The following is a 16,576-nucleotide window of genomic DNA, read 5'->3' on the forward strand; positions in this document are numbered from 1 at the left end:
TGTGTGCAATTGATCTCGTGCCATCTGTTATCAACGTTTTTTTAACGGCATGTGTCTATGCACATGGCGAATGCCTTTAATCAAGAATTGCGAATGGTAATTTATTCTAAAACATCGAAACTGCAAGTACAAGGTATTTTGGTAAATTAATAATTGTTCAAAACTTTAAAATCTTTTAATTGTTGCTTTTTTAAGTAAGGGTGACCTTTATTTTACTAAACGTAATTACATTACATTACGTACATTATTACTAAACGTAATTATAATTATTTAGAAAAGTCTCCATTTTCTTTCCCTATGATCACCGGTAACTACTATCGCCCAGATAACGTCTTACATAAGCTAATAAATTGGACATAATATGGGATACACTTTTTAACATATAAAAGTTAGTCAAACAATTCACCTGCCACCCGGGTACCTGCCGCCCGGGTACCTGCTACCCAACTCTTCAGAAAAAACCTAACCGTTCTCAAAATGTATTCTTTTATGTATATCAGTAACGGTTTTTTAATCTCTTGCATAGAATTTTTTGAGAATTTTTTTTATTTACAAATTCAACGCTCCTTACGCGATGAAAAATTTACAAACCAGTTCATTTGTATACTGAAACTTAGGCCTTTCCCCAGCACCAAATATCCTAAAATTTTCATATATTAAAGAAAGGAAAAGAGCGGAATTAAATCGTAAATGAAGAAAAATTACCGTTTTAATAAGAAAACTATTCATAGGCATGCCTACTAGTAAATAATTTGTAACAGTCACAATGAAAGTGAACTGATAGTTATAAAAACAGCAACAAAAAAGCGTAAGTTCAATGATTGATGTTTTTTCTAGCTATTCAATATTAAATCATTTGCTTTTTGTTACTTTGCGAAGGTTTTAAATACATTTGGTTTAAACGTTTAAGGAAAAACTAGAATTTTGCTTGTACCCATCTCATTTTTTTAAAGAAAAATAGGTATTTTCAATTAATTTACTTTTGAATATAACCTATGAAATAAAGGAATAAATAGAACACTAAAGTAGATTTAAAAAGATTGGTCCCTGTGGCAATTTACCTTTAATGCTAGAAGCAATTCCTCGCTGTATTGTAAAGAAAAACAGATTTTTCAAAAAATTTAAGCCATGGCTTCTAGTTATAAAATGTTGCGCGATAAATTTATAGTAAAATTTAAACAAAAAGCTAATAAATAAATTCCAACAAAGATAATATTTACAACATTTAAAATTAATAAGTTAAATACACAAAATATTAAAATGCAGTTGTTATTTTTGAAAAAAAGATAATACATATTAGGTACAGTCACACAGGTGATCGTTTCCCTCGCGCCTCGCGTCGCAATTTTAATCTATGGCCAGTATCTTTTAAAGGCTTCGTCAAGGTGGACGTTCGGCATTTTGCTGTGGTAAAATATCCTCAAAACTCTGTACGTAGAGGCGTATAGATGGTTTTGAACCAAATAAAGACATTGTGCAGTGGTAGTTAAGTGAATTAATGTGTTTGTAACACTCGTGGGTAATTTGTGATAGTTTTGTTAAGTTTTCTCGAAGTTTTCGTCTAAATTTCGAGTAATACTCAACTCAACTTAAAGATTGGATTAACTCATATTTGCTTTGGTAAGATATTTACTTAAAAATTAGTATATAAGTTAGGAAAGTGTATGATAATACATGCAAATTGATTAAAAAATATGTTAACAAATTTTTGACAATTTCGTCGGTTGGCGTCCTTCCGAATTTGAATTTCGAACGTGAAGCGCATGCTAAAATTCTGCATTTTAACTAATGAATTGTTAAATGAAATTAATACGGAAATAGCATAAAAGCCCACGTCATCGGCGACAAATAAATTTTGTATCGGAAAGCAAAACTGATCTCAAGGCCATCAACATCATCTGTCTTGACGTCACATCGCATAGGTATAACTTAAGTAAATTAATATTAAGATTACCTGAGCTAGGCTATTATTGTTAGCAATAAATAACTATTGTACAGTGCACCAGCACAAGATACAAACCTTTTATCTAGTTATCTTGACACCATTTACGCCTCTCATCGGACGTCAATACCATCTAGGTATAAAAAAATATTTTCTTAAAACTAATCGATGTGTGTTTGTGAAAGGAAATTAATCAAATTGTTATTGGCTATAAAAAAACCTAGCTCCAGAGTTCCATTTCATAGTTCAGCGTTTAGCTATTCCATAAGCGGTTAAGGCGCATCCAGCTATACTAACATTTCTATTAAGCAGACAGCTCGCTAGGTTACTTTTTAACAGTTAGACTGGTCATTAATTATCTGGAAAAAAGTTAGAAATAGTATTGATGAATGACCATATTAAAAAAATCTTCTTGTTTGGTATCGTGGCCCTGCCTTCTATGAATGGTATGTTAGCGACCTAGGCTAGGTTGGATATAGGCAATACCAGTTTGTGGAGGTCACCGCCCGCCGGCAGAGGACGCGTTTACGCGTTTATGGGTCCGCATTTTTTATTTAACCTTTTCATCTACCTGCTTTCCTTTACGTACCTTTAAACCTTTAAGTTATGCACTTTATAAAGATAAAGCTGTTTATAAAAAAAAGGTTTTTAATACCTTTATACCTCGACTCGGGGATTCCTGAAAGACGAGATTCTCAACTAATTAATAAGCGTACACAACTTATTTATATAAATAATATATCGTATATATATTTTTACTAATTTTGCTCTCTGTACTCATAGACCAGTGCCGATAATTTTTGAAACCAAAAAAAATTACAGTAGGATGAAACCCATTAGAAAAGCAGGGGAATATGATCAAAATGAAAGGAAAAATAAATTACGGTCGATCTGAGGTCGGGAAGGGGTAGGGGGGGGAGTTTTAAGGGTAAAAAACGGTTTATCTCGATTTCCGGCAAAACTAAAAGTCCTATCGAAGAAAGTTAAATGGCAAAGTTGTAGGTAATAAAAAGATCTAAAACTTTTGTATTCACACATTTATCACATAACCTCAAAATTGGTGTGAAAAATTCAAAAAACCAAGTTTTTGGTTTTTTATTTTTATCTTTAACAAAAATATATTTTTTTTAACGAAATTTGGTGAAAACTTACCTTTCTATGTCCCAAATACACTGTAATTTATTTGATTAAAAATATTTATTTGTTCACCTTATTTTGAATTAATATCGAAAAAACACCCTAATTTTCAATCGAAAATTCTGACGTCAAAATTTCAGCTTTTTTAAAAAAATTGGTGTGCTTTCAGTTCGTTGAAATCTCTACTTTCCTATGGTAAAAAAATATATATATATTACCATAGAAAATCTTCTCAGAAAATGCAAAACATCGTATGCAGTAACGCCCAGACTCGTCATACCCTTCCCTACTTCTCTATGAATCTTCTTTAAATTATAATCAGATGCCTATTTATTACTATTTTAAGATAACTTATATATACCTGAGTGACCTTAAAAAAAGTTTAGCCTTTAGATGGGCTAAAATTTTCGTATTTCATAGAGAAGTAAGGAAGGGGATGACAGGTCTGGGCGTTACTGCATACGATTTTTTGCGTTTTCTGAGAAGATTTACTATGGTAATATATATATATTTTTTTACCATAGGAAAGTAGAGATTTCAACGAACTGAAAGCACACCAATTTTTTTAAAAAAGCTGAAATTATGACGTCAGAATTTTCGATTGAAAATTAGGGTGTTTTTTCGATATTTATTCAAAATAAGGTGAACAAATAAATATTTTTAATCAAATAAATTACAGTGTATTTGGGACATAGAAAGGTAAGTTTTCACCAAATTTCGTTAAAAAAAATATATTTTTGTTAAAGATAAAAATAAAAAACCAAAAACTTGGTTTTTTGAATTTTTCACACCAATTTTGAGGTTATGTGAAAAATTTATGAATACAAAAGTTTTAGATCTTTTTATTACCTACAACTTTGCCATTTAACTTTCTTCGATAGGACTTTTAGTTTTGCCGGAAATCGAGATAAACCGTTTTTTACCCTTAAAACTCCCCCCCCTACCCCTTCCCGACCTCAGATCGACCGTAATTTATTTTTCCTTTCATTTTGATCATATTCCCCTGCCTTTCTAATGGGTTTCATCCTACTGTAATTTTTTTCACTTTTTATTTATTTTGAAGGCTATCTGCACTGGTCTATCATGGTATTTTACTGTCATGATGCAACGAGTAACAAATATTACTTAATTTGTAATGTATTCTATGTTGCCTAATGAATATCATAAAGCGCATCTTTTGAATCAACATTGCACCAACACGGCAGGTAGAGGTCACTGACCCCCTTATCTCACTGGGGTCAATCTAGTTGTTTAGAAGCAAGTGAAAGTACATTTTTACCGTTTTTACGATGCACCATAGTTCTCATCTCACGTTAATTTTAGTTCAAAGTACAAAGACTATAATGGGGTCGTTAACATTCATAATACTTAAACTATGTAATTCTACTTATATAATAGGAAGTAATGATTCCAATAAGATAACTCAAAAGGACTTAAGTATGACAAGGATAGTATAGTGGAATCTCTATAACTCGATTGTCAAGGGAAATGCAAAAAAATCGACGATTTTCGACTTAACAAGAACTTCGAGACTGAACTGAAATTTCGACTTACAGAGGTTATTTCTAATTGTATTTTTCGAGTGTATGCTATAGATGCATTCATTCATTGCTCGTGTAAAAGACAAAAATATAGCATAGAAGCCCCGAACAAGACAATCATTTTGGATTTTATTGCTATTATTTCCAAGTAAGACGTCATATTTTACTAACTACGTCTTAAGGAGTCTCCTTTTTGAAATTCGAGTTATAGAGTATAAATGTGTTTTATACTTCGTACGGAAATAACATTTTGTCCGAGTTAAAGTCTAAATAATTCGAGATATCGAGTATTTAGGGGTTCAGTGGAAGGGAATGGCAATTTTTTTCGACTTACTGAGGATTTCGACTTAACAAGGTTCGAGTTATCGAGATTCCACTGTACTAGAATATATTATAATGCCTGCTATCGAATTCAGGCATCAACAACAACACGAAGTAAACTGAGATCTGCTTTTATACGATGTAAAAGATTTTTTGTGAAATATGAAATTTTATTTTAAATACTAAATTAAATTGCTTTGAATCTCAGGTGGCCAGAGCTAAAAGAATCAGAAAACTCCTGATATTTGATATAAATTGTGGACTTGTAAAATTTGTGGCATGCGAAGTCAATAAAATTATCACATATTGAAAACGCTTAAATTTCAAGTTATAAAAACGCTTTTATAATATTAAATCTATCTAAGTCCAACCATATACTATTCTATTATCATACAAGGTTAAAGACTCGAATATTATACTTACGCCATATCCAGTATCCTAGCCCTATCGCTAACAAGAAGTTATATTAAACAGAGATACAAAGAAGCCAGATTAAACTAAAACATTAACCCAGTTTTGCGTAAACAATTTGCCCTTATCAGTCAACTGATAAAAATAGCAAGTGATAAATACGTCATGTATCGTATACACAATTGGGATTAATACAAAATTAACTAGTCGGCAATTTCGCTGGTAAATTTTTGTATGTATTTTCAAACGAATGAAAACTAGATTTTAAATCTGGATTTTTTGTAGTTAAGGCGTGAATATGTAAATCGAATTATTTTTATAGTTAATATAAAATAAAAATAAATAAATCAATGGCGCTACGACATTTTTAAGGTCTGGGCCTCAGATTTCTGTATCTGTTTCATGATCATTTGTCAATTGCCCATTGGTGCACAGCTGGGATGAAACCTACGACCTCAGGGATGTGTCGTACCCTGAAGCCACTCGGCCAACAGTGCATATTTTTTTATAATACATATTATATAGAAATAATGAAACACGATCATTTATAGTTTTCTAAGTTTGCCAAAATAAGGCTTATATATACGAGTACAATTGAACTGCGTCCTCAGGTGACGTCATTTGGATATTTGTTAAGGAGTTCTCCTTAATGGTCTTAGTCCGTCAACTGATTTCGCGATAATCAGCGGTTGTCGGATATCCGTCCCATCGTGTTACGGTATAGAGAGTGCACTTGTAACACACATACAACACTGCTATATATATATGTCTTATATATTACATCTGCTCGAGTTTGATCGTTTGTCGTAATACATCGGATCCAAACTAAAGCAATGATGCTGTAAAAAAGTAAATAATACGTCAACATGAGAGATATTTTTATCATTAGAGGTTTCTTAATAAATGCATACAAAAATAATATCGTATCGTCTTAGTTAGTATTTTGTAAAAATTAAGTTAGTTTTTTTAGTGGTCAAGTATCCCCTTTTAGGTTAAAAGCCTCTTCCATATTTTTTTCATTTCTGTTTTTTTTCTCTGATTTTTCTTAATGCAATGTTCAGATGTAATCGTCTTGTTTTGGATGTGACGTGAAGCTCCTTCTTTTATTTTTATTATTGTCCTGTTCTTAATTTACTCTTAATATGTATTTCTTTATTGACGTTCATAAGTGTACATTGTGTTACCTAAATGAATCAATGAATTTGAATGGAGGGTGGTGGTCGCTTTCCCCACGGGACCAGCCGGATTGAGGAGTAGGATTATGTGAACGTAAAATTTGGGAGAACTAGCATAAAATAAAGCTGGTAATTAGCCCTGAAGTAATATAGAAAAGGTGATACGTGTAACACTTTTACCTTTACTACGAAGTATGTCGGTTCAATTCCCGCGACTAAACCACTTTCGCCGTTTGTTCGATCTACACAATGCTGTGTGAAAGATTCTCATTATAGATAAGCTTTTTAAACATCAATTCATTGAAGTTTAGTTGCGCGTTTGTGTCCGTTAAAGACTTATATAATCGTTTAGTATTTGTGTAATTAATAATAATTGTCATTTTAATGACGTCATGTGTCGAGATTCGATTCCATCTCATTGTTCTACGCTGTCGCTAGGGAGTTACATTTTATCTTTTTATCATTCCAGAATACATAAAGCTTTACAAAGAGTTATCGTTAAAACTAAATATTATTGTATTATTTCCCTTATAAGTGACTTTTTAAAAAACAAAATAAACTACCAAATGTATGACAGTTTAGTAAGAAAGACATCATTTAACAAAATTATATTAAAATATTGTAATTATATTAAATCTATACAGAGTTACCGTCACAAATCAGGAGAAAGAAGAGGAAGAAATACTGCTAGCATAAGTTGGCATGCCACAGGGACCTTTATTTCAATTTAATTGAACTTGACTAACACTTATCATGTATAATTATGTTTGATATCGTATTGAAATTGTGTAATATGAATATTATTTGATGTTATCTTTCCACGTCGTTATCGTGCAACCTTGGTATTCTGTATTTAGCTACGTCTATTGATAATTCAAATTTACATATTTTTCAAATAAAATATTTATGCACATTATAGCGTGTTTATTCTCGTGAACAAACTTGATTTGATTACTTCCAGAAACGTTTTTTAACTAAAAACATTACTCATCTCCGCAATGTTTGTATTATTTATTTTTAATTTACACCCATATTTAACAAAATACACACATACTTGTGAGCTTAACTTAACTTTAAATGTAAATAATTATAACATTATAGTCACAGCAAGCAACGCGTCCCGGTCAAACGCCAGTTGTACACAAATTATTATTTCTTTTTGTGCTCGTACCGTGACGGAAAATTACGAGAAATGTCCTAAACCATATTGCTCACGTGTGTGGAAAATATGGCTCACCTTTCCTATTCCTAAGGAAGGGACCTAAGTTAAGGGACACAAGAATGTCCCATTATGTATAATTACGACATTGCTGTTTGTTATATACATATATATATATATATATACTAGTGGACCCGACAGACGTTGTCCTGCATGATATTTCAAGCAATTAGTAAAGCAAAGTATGAAAGTACCGACTGCAGCGCCATCTGGCGGGCTGATTTGTGAATCTAAACCATTCCCAGATCCCCTTGAACACACACAAAAAATTTCATCAAAATCGGTCCAGTCGTTTGAGAGAAGTTCAGTGACATACACACTCACAGAAGAATTATATATATATATAAAGATATACTTTAACACTGTATTTTGTATATTTAGCGATCATTTCATAGATCCCTAATGTTAATTTGAACGATGACGATAACTATTAAAAACCTAGAATAATTATGAAACACGCAGCTATTATAACTCAATTAATATGTATTTATGGTGATTTTCTTTAAAAATAAAGCATAAAAGTCATACTTAAATACATTGATTCATTATTATTAACTTTAGGCAAAATGTGTTCTCTCTGTAGTTAAAGGTTGAATGATCCGCTGGGATCAACCCCAATTGAATTAACTAAACGTTCATCTGTTTTATTATTAGATTTTTGACTCCAAAAACATAATCCGAACATGTGAGATTTCTCTATAAGAAAAACTAAAGGATTTTAGCTACTGCACAAGATTGAAGTAAAAATTAAAATTTACAATTCTATATTTCAATAGTTAGTAAGATCTACTTATTTAAATCGCATTTATAAGCGTTTTCAAAATACATTTTACATTGTATATTTTTTTGTGCGCAAACAATACAGTATTGTGATGTGACCCAATAAACATGCGAAATCGGTTGCATTGTTTATTTCCGCTGTGGTAGGCATACTGTAGGCTTTGACACGTATTTAAACCTACATTAAGCCAATTCCTATAATAAAAAGTCACGTTTACTTACAAAACTACGACAAACGAGACGAGAAAGACATTAGTCGAGTTAGCAAATAAATTAATTAATTAATTTAAATCTCTAAAATGTTACATACATATATGTGTAATATTTGCGTAGTTTACGCAAATATCCGTGTTGAGTCATTAACAAATTGTGTTTTAATAAAAGAGCGTACCAATTGTTAAAAAGGCCGGCAGCGCACTCGCAAGCCTTCTGGAATTGAGTGTCCATGGGCGGCGGTATCACTGAACATCAGGTGAGCCTCCTGCCAGTTAGCCCCCTGTTCTATAAAAAAAGTGTTTAAAAGCCAAGTCTTCCCGACTAGGGCCTTTAAAATTTAAAGTAGTTCTAGTAATACGAGATTGTATTTAAGTTGACGAAATATGACAATAATATTTTATTGCTGTAGCAAGCGTCTTTAATACCAGACTTTACATATAATTACTGATATTTTATTTATTTGAATCTAAATTTCAGGATTCGCGATGCGGTGTTGACCCCGGCGTGATGATGAGGCTCGAAGCGTCTGAGAAGCAGCATCGCTACCACAACCTATTAGATGATGATCATGCCAGTAAGTATCACAAATATTATTTTACCCAAGAGTGACCAAACATATTTCATAAAGAACTTACGATGACGCAAAATGTATTTAAATAAAAAACTTTTTTTTGAACGGATTGAAGTTATGTATTATTATAAATTTACAACTATTTAAACATAATTTTAATCGTTGTTTTATCCGACGTTTCTTTATTTAAATGTATAAAAGTTATGTCAATCAAAGACAATAAAATGTATTTAGTAGCAGACGGCTTATTTGAGAAATATATTTTTTTACTTTTGAATAATATTTTATAGACGTTTCGTAATGGCATATCAAACAATATATTTATATATATATTTTTTTAGTAACTATATAAGCATAAGGTGACACGGAAAAAAATCATAATGTACGTTTACAACGCAATTACAGTAATTACAAAACAAAGACTGCATTCCGAATACTCACTTTGGCCTACATTTCCGAGGAGATTGCAAATCTCGAGGTATTTAACATAACAGCAATGTTTTTCAATTCGATTCGAGGTATAATTGATATATTCATAAATTTCCTTTTAATTTATTTTCTGTGGGGTTCAAGTGTAGGCACGACTTAAAAAAATTAAGAGGGCGCCTGGTAGATAGTACTGGTGCTTTCCTCGCTCAACGAATAAGTATCGCAATACAGCGAGGAAATGCTGCCAGCATTAAAAGTACCCTGGCACAGGAACCTTTTAAATTCGTTTTAATTTTCTAATTATAACTTTTTTAATTATTATTACTATGTATGTTAAGAATATTGTAAAAAGTGTATATCTGCGTGTTTAATTTCCTTTACAATTATTGTATTTCATTTGTAGTCATCAATTAATTGAAACAAGGAAGAGATTGCTTTTCCGCGTATGATGACACAAATAATCTTAAACTCTGCACCAGAATTGAAGATAAGCGATAGTTGTATTTGTGTTATTAACCTGAACTACACTGATAAAAGTTATTTTTTTATATAGCATTCGAAATCTTCGCGAATATAACGGAATAAATACTACTTATGCAAAGCAGACAAATTCGGTAGTGGGTTGATCCATTTAAAAAAACATTGTTAGGTGCCTATCTGATACCTAATCCGCTTTTTTGTTAGTAATTTTTATTGGATTTTTAATTTTTGAAACATTTATGTTTACCATAATTGTCATATTTTTTAGAAAACACAGCTTGTAAAATATACTGTAGATATAGCATTATGTATTATGTGGTAAAAGAAATAAATATAGCAAAAGAGAAGATTTATCTATTGTAGTGATACCGCCGCTCATCGACACTTACATTACCATAAGGCACGTGAGTGAATTTTTAAATATATTCTAGTGTATTTATTCGATTTCTATATTATTAATTTATAAATTATTAATATTAATATGAATTCAATTCATAGGCAACGAAGAGTCCTTAAGTATTTTTCAATTTAGTTTAGGCCTCAATTAGTGTGAATAGTAGGCATCTAAGTAATGATAGTAATTCACGTGGGAACTCATTGTGGACTTGCGAAACGTGAAACGAAGTGATAGGTCCGCCGAGTCTTATTTCTGACTTGTAAGAATACTTTGTAATTATTTCCGTGCAGACGTAGGTACTATATTTCGTATATTTCTCACAATTTCTTATTTATAAACTAAAAATTTGCAAACTTGATTCTCTAGTTAAAACGGTGAATTATTTTTATTAATGAATTGTTTGAACTTTTAAATTTATATTATTATTTTCAACCCATCCTACATCCGTTATTATTTCACGTCACTATAACAGTTTAAAAACAGAATGAGTCAATCATTAATTCGTTCACCATAGAGATTGTAACCACACCTCACTTCCGGTCAGTGGTCGGTGATATCCGGTGTTTTGTGCACGGGAAACGAACCCGCAACGCCGTCACGGTACACTGCTTTAGATGGGGCACTTGATAAATATTATTTATGGTCATGAGTTTGATAAGACTTGATTTATATCACGAGAAAGTTTACCAGATAACTGCTACCTTTAATTTAGTATTTATATTTAAAATTAGTGAAGGTTTTGTCATAAATTATATTACCTATATATCGTTTTATTCATTAAAAAATAAATAAGTGTAATTGCACTGTTTTAACTAAATTTCTCTGTCATTTAAACACAGCTTAAATTGATAGAAAGAATAGCAAGACTTTTAAGTTAAGAGTGATTTAGTTTTTTATTAATAAGGGTGATACGCGATTAAAGAGCAGTATTGGCCTAGTGGCTTCAGCATGGGACTCTCATTCCTGATGTTGTAGGTTTGATCCCCGGCTGTGTACCAACGGTGAAGGAGAACATCGTGAAAAAACCGGCTTGCCTGAGACCCAAAAAGTCGACGGCGTGTGTCTGACACAGGAGGCTGATCACCTAATTTCCTATTAGATTAGCAAAAATCATGAGACAGATGCAGAAATCCAGACCTAAAAAGATTGTAGTCCCTCTGATTTTTTAATTATATTTTATTAAGGGTGATTGTTTATTGAACGTGTCACAGTGTAACTTAGATACAATTTTGTTTGAGAAGACGTTTCTAGCTTTGTCCTTATTTATTTTTCCATAGAAAATCATTGAGGCACTTCAACCACACTCCCTAATAAGTTCGTTTTTCCAGCCAATCGTCTCGATCTAATATGAAACTTCATATAGAAAAAAAATTGAAATGCTCTGATATATTTAAGTATACGGGTCCTAGACTAATCCATCTTGCGTATCACAAACAGGCTTACATTGTAACCTACATACCTCGCCCAGTGGGTGAATGATTGCATAACGATACAGCCTATTGTGCTTAACAATTATCACTTATTGCATGGCATTGCTACATTCTTTCACTGTCATAATCACGTTGATGTCGATTCATCTAAATATAATTTTATTTACTTTTACACAAGACTTAATTACTTACACTGCTAACTTTTACTAATTTTATTATTTTCTACTAAGTATTAGTATTATTACATTCTTTTTTTTGCGACTGAGACGCAAACTAGCTGCTGTGGTCTGGCAGAATGACCAGCGCTGTGGAACATTCTGCTCCTCAGCTTAATACTGAGTCAGTTACAACCACAGCGCACACGCATTACACACACTTGAAACGAACCGAAAGGGAAAATAATTTTTTTTTTATTTTTTATTATATTTTTTTTTCTTTGATTATTGTTATGTCTATGTCCAAACTTCATTTTTGTAGAAGAAAACTGTAATACCTAACTAGTAGACTAACTCTGTAAGGCGGAACAACTGTGTGGATACTAATACATTAGAATGTTATTATAAGTAAATTTATACGAAGAACTGAAAGTCACTAAAATAGTACATAATACAAAATCAGGATTGTCAGAAAACAGAAATAATGCCATATAATCACTTCTTCGTAGTCTTCATTTCTGAAGGTCTTGAATGTCTTGAAAAGCCCTAACCACCACCAAGCCTAAAGCACACCACTCTATCCACAGCTTGTTTCAGTGCATTAGGGATATTGAGATCCATAATTGTCGACCCCAACTTCTCCTGTCATCACTGCTTCCTTCAGCTTACCAGCTTGTCGAGATTATCAGCTCATAAAATGTATATAAATTAAAAAAAAAAATATTTAACGACTTCTACAAACAAAAATATATTCTAGAACATTGTGTCACGTCCCACGATATGCAAAAATGGCGCCGCACAGATCTATGATACTTGTCGAAGGTTTATAAATTATTTATGAGTACATTTTGCTAATTACGCGCCATTTATAGGTGTTATTTGTATGAGATGCGCATTTAAATTATTTACCATAAATGCTATTCTTTACTGTGAATAAACATGAATAGTAATTTTCGTTTTCTAAAGATTTTTTTATTAAAATAAATATTTGTTATTTTTAACACAGTAAATATATGTATATTTTAAAATGAGTGAAGTATTTGAAATAAATAAGTAATAAGTTATCAACAATATCGCATGTAATCAAATTCGTCACCTGGGAATTCCGCTGACAATTGATAAAAGTCTATAAAAAGCTACAACAGAGTCCGTTATATCAGCTGATCAATCTATTTATTTGTGGCAATAGTAAATTATGAATGGTTGTAAGTTCTGAAAGTGAAGCGAATGTTGAGTCATTGCGGCGCAACAAGAATTTATCGTAGGCCAATAATCTATAATCAAGATATATACATTACTATACCACACTTAATTAGTAGGGTCGATGTCTTTACATTGACTGACTTGTTATGAAATGCGCATCAAAGTTAGTACGTTATATTTTACCATTGCTACGGCCTTTTTCTTCTGCACTGTATTTATAGTAACGAACATTTTGAGTCCATGCTTTGTGAGCCCGTACAAGTTAAAACAATGAACTTATTTTGAATTTATCAGTTATGTGGTTATTAAGACTAAACTACTAAAATATATGATTCGATTTGTAGAGCAAAATTTTGTTTCATTGACATTTGATAAATTGGTTTAATGCTAATAACGATATCATCATGATATATGCAACAATATACTCCACTCATGACGACTTATAGCACACAATAGTAATGATCATCAATCATCAATTAATAATCATTTAGTTAGGTATTGATAAATTGTATGGGGAAAAATATATCTTTTTAAGAAACTTAGTACATACAAGAAATTATTTATATTAGTAACATGAAAATATCGAGTACTTTACGCTTACATAAAAACCGAGATGAATTTGGGAAAACCTAACATTTCCCTTTCGGAAAAACCGCGAGAGTCAAATGATGTAAATCAATCCGATGTCGTTTAACAAGATTCTATAAACAGATATCGATTGAACAACATCGCGGCGCAGCGGCTAATTACAAGGACAATCAACGATCATTCATTTTAATTAATACAAGCCTTTAGAAGAAGGATAACAAGATTCTTCTCGCCATTGATTCTGAAATGACCTTGTTTTTTAAATATTGACGTTCTTAAGTGTACATAGTTACCAAAATTAATTAATTTTGATTTGAGTTTAATATTATTGTAAATGTTTGAGTTGTGGTATTCATCGGGTTTTACAAGTCCATATTCAATGTTGTATTAAATTAATTAATTAAAGAAATATTTATATTATTAACGAACATTGTATAGAATCTAAATAAGACTAAGATAAGATACGTAATATTAAAAAACATACAATAATATGAAAATATACACTTATCTGAGATTACATATGTTCTACCGTCAGTAAAAAGACACTATGTATTGCTTAGGTTTTTTTATTTATTAAATAAATAAGTCAGTGGCGATACAACCTTTTTAGGTTTGGGCCTCAGATTTCTGTATCTGTTTCATGATCAGTTGTCAATCTAATAAGAAAGTAGGTGATCAGCCTCCTGTGCCTGACACACGCCGTCAACTTTTTGGGTCTAAGGCTAGCTGGTTTCGTCACGTTTTAATGTTAAATGCGCACATAGAAAGAAAGTCCATTGGTGCACAGCCGGGGATCGAAACTACGACCTCAGGGAAGTGAGTCCTACGCTAAAGCCACTAGTCCAAAACTTTTCTTTACAGTATTAGGCGAGTTAAAACAAGCTAAGAGCAGTTTCATAATATATTATAACTCATATAGATACACAAAGTAGGCAACACACACACTTTCGCAAATTAGCTGTGTTCAGTGCGGCGAAAGTCCATTCAAAGAAAATTAAATTTGCCAATTCAATCTATAAACATGAGTTTATATAATAATCTAGATTTCGTCACATCGATACGTGAGCCAAGGGTTGGCGTGATTAAGTAATTGCCTAGACTGGTCTAGAGGCCGTGCGAACCGTTATCCGATACATTCAATTACAAGTAACTACTTACAGTTAGCGTATAGCTGTATCAGACTGTTACTATTCGACTGGTATTCCTGTAAATTCAATACTAAACTCAACTTTGTTTAGCTCGAGTTCAACAAGTTTGAGTGAGCAAAGCAACTTGGTTTATCCAATGGAGCATGTCAAAAACATATACTTATATGGTTAAAAGTATTAAATGTAGTGCAGCCTGCAGGTATATTATAAGTAGTAGTACATGATATTACAGCCTCCTGATATTGTGTATGTCATATGGAACATGGTGTAATAGTTGCAGCTCCTTACAAACGTTGTGTAATACAAAAAACTTGGCGATTAAAAAGAGTTGCGGAGAGTTAATTGCCAGTTCTTCTCTTCCGTTCTACGCCCTTGATTTGGGAACTGGCAGTAAATGTAAAATTAGAAGCATTTCATATATATTTATTTTTTTGACGTTCATTTGTACATTTTGTTAACTAGAATAAGCCAAGTCCCTAAATACTTATTGTCATTTAAATGAAATACATTTAAACTGTCAAAACAAAGTTAAACATTTATATCTTCCTATTGCATAACGGTCGCCAGGAATCGAACTATAATTACCTTGAATAAACCAAGCAGATAGATAAACGCTGGTCGCTTGGCGCGGCGCCGGAGGACACTAAAGTGGACTGGATGTTTCTGACCAACATATCGAAACTTGTAAGTAGCTCTTACAACATGTCGAATACGACTTATGTCAATCGTTACAAAACATTGTCAAACAAGTTTTGAATGTATGCTTAAAATTGTTCATTCATCTTTAATGATTACATCGCCTTGCGTAATTTTTATGTTTAAACTTATTTAAAGATTGAAATATCTATATAATATTAGCTGCCCCCGCGAACTTGGTTTCTTCTTAATGTGATTTTACTTTGCCTACCTTTTTAGTTCATACCAACATTTTGCTGCTGGTTTTCCGAATTTTTCTCTATATAAACCTTAGAGTTCAAATCATAAGATTTTTATCAACAAATAAAAAATAGGGGTTGATCGTAGAGGGGTGAAAATTAGGGGTTGTATGTATTTTTGTATCATAAAACAGTAGCCGATTCTCAGACTTACTGAATATGCATAAAAAATTTCATGAGAATCGGTCGAGCTGTTTCCGAGGAGTATGGGAACGAACATTGTGATACGAGAATTTTATATATAGATATGACTATGTCTTAAAAATGCTGACGCATTTAAACAAACTAAACTAATTTGTCCATTTAATACTACAAGATAAAGTTTTATAGTAACTCTATTCCAAGTAAGAACTCCATTCTAATATATTAATGTATTTGCGTGGGCTGCACTGGCGACACACTGGCTCACTTTAATCTCCACATCAATCAATACCATTTTCAAACTAAAATATAGCTGCTTACCTACCCTGTACCTGAATCTGCACATTATTATTTTTA

At 32.0% G+C, this 16,576-nt stretch overlaps 1 protein-coding gene across 1 annotated transcript in view; it reads left to right on the top strand.

Moving 5' to 3' along the window:
* Positions 1–1,356: 1,356 nt before the first annotated feature.
* Positions 1,357–16,576, top strand: part of LOC125060405 (echinoderm microtubule-associated protein-like 2) — a 62,990-nt gene continuing 47,770 nt past the window's right edge. Inside the window, exons 1-2 of the mRNA XM_047665294.1 lie at positions 1,357–1,620; positions 9,220–9,316. Coding sequence (XP_047521250.1) covers positions 9,250–9,316 — 67 coding nt within the window. The 5' untranslated portion in view covers positions 1,357–1,620; positions 9,220–9,249. The remainder of the gene's footprint in view (positions 1,621–9,219; positions 9,317–16,576) is intronic.

The sequence above is a fragment of the Pieris napi genome, chromosome 21 (assembly GCF_905475465.1).
Source record: "Pieris napi chromosome 21, ilPieNapi1.2, whole genome shotgun sequence".
NCBI lineage: Eukaryota > Metazoa > Arthropoda > Insecta > Lepidoptera > Pieridae > Pieris > Pieris napi.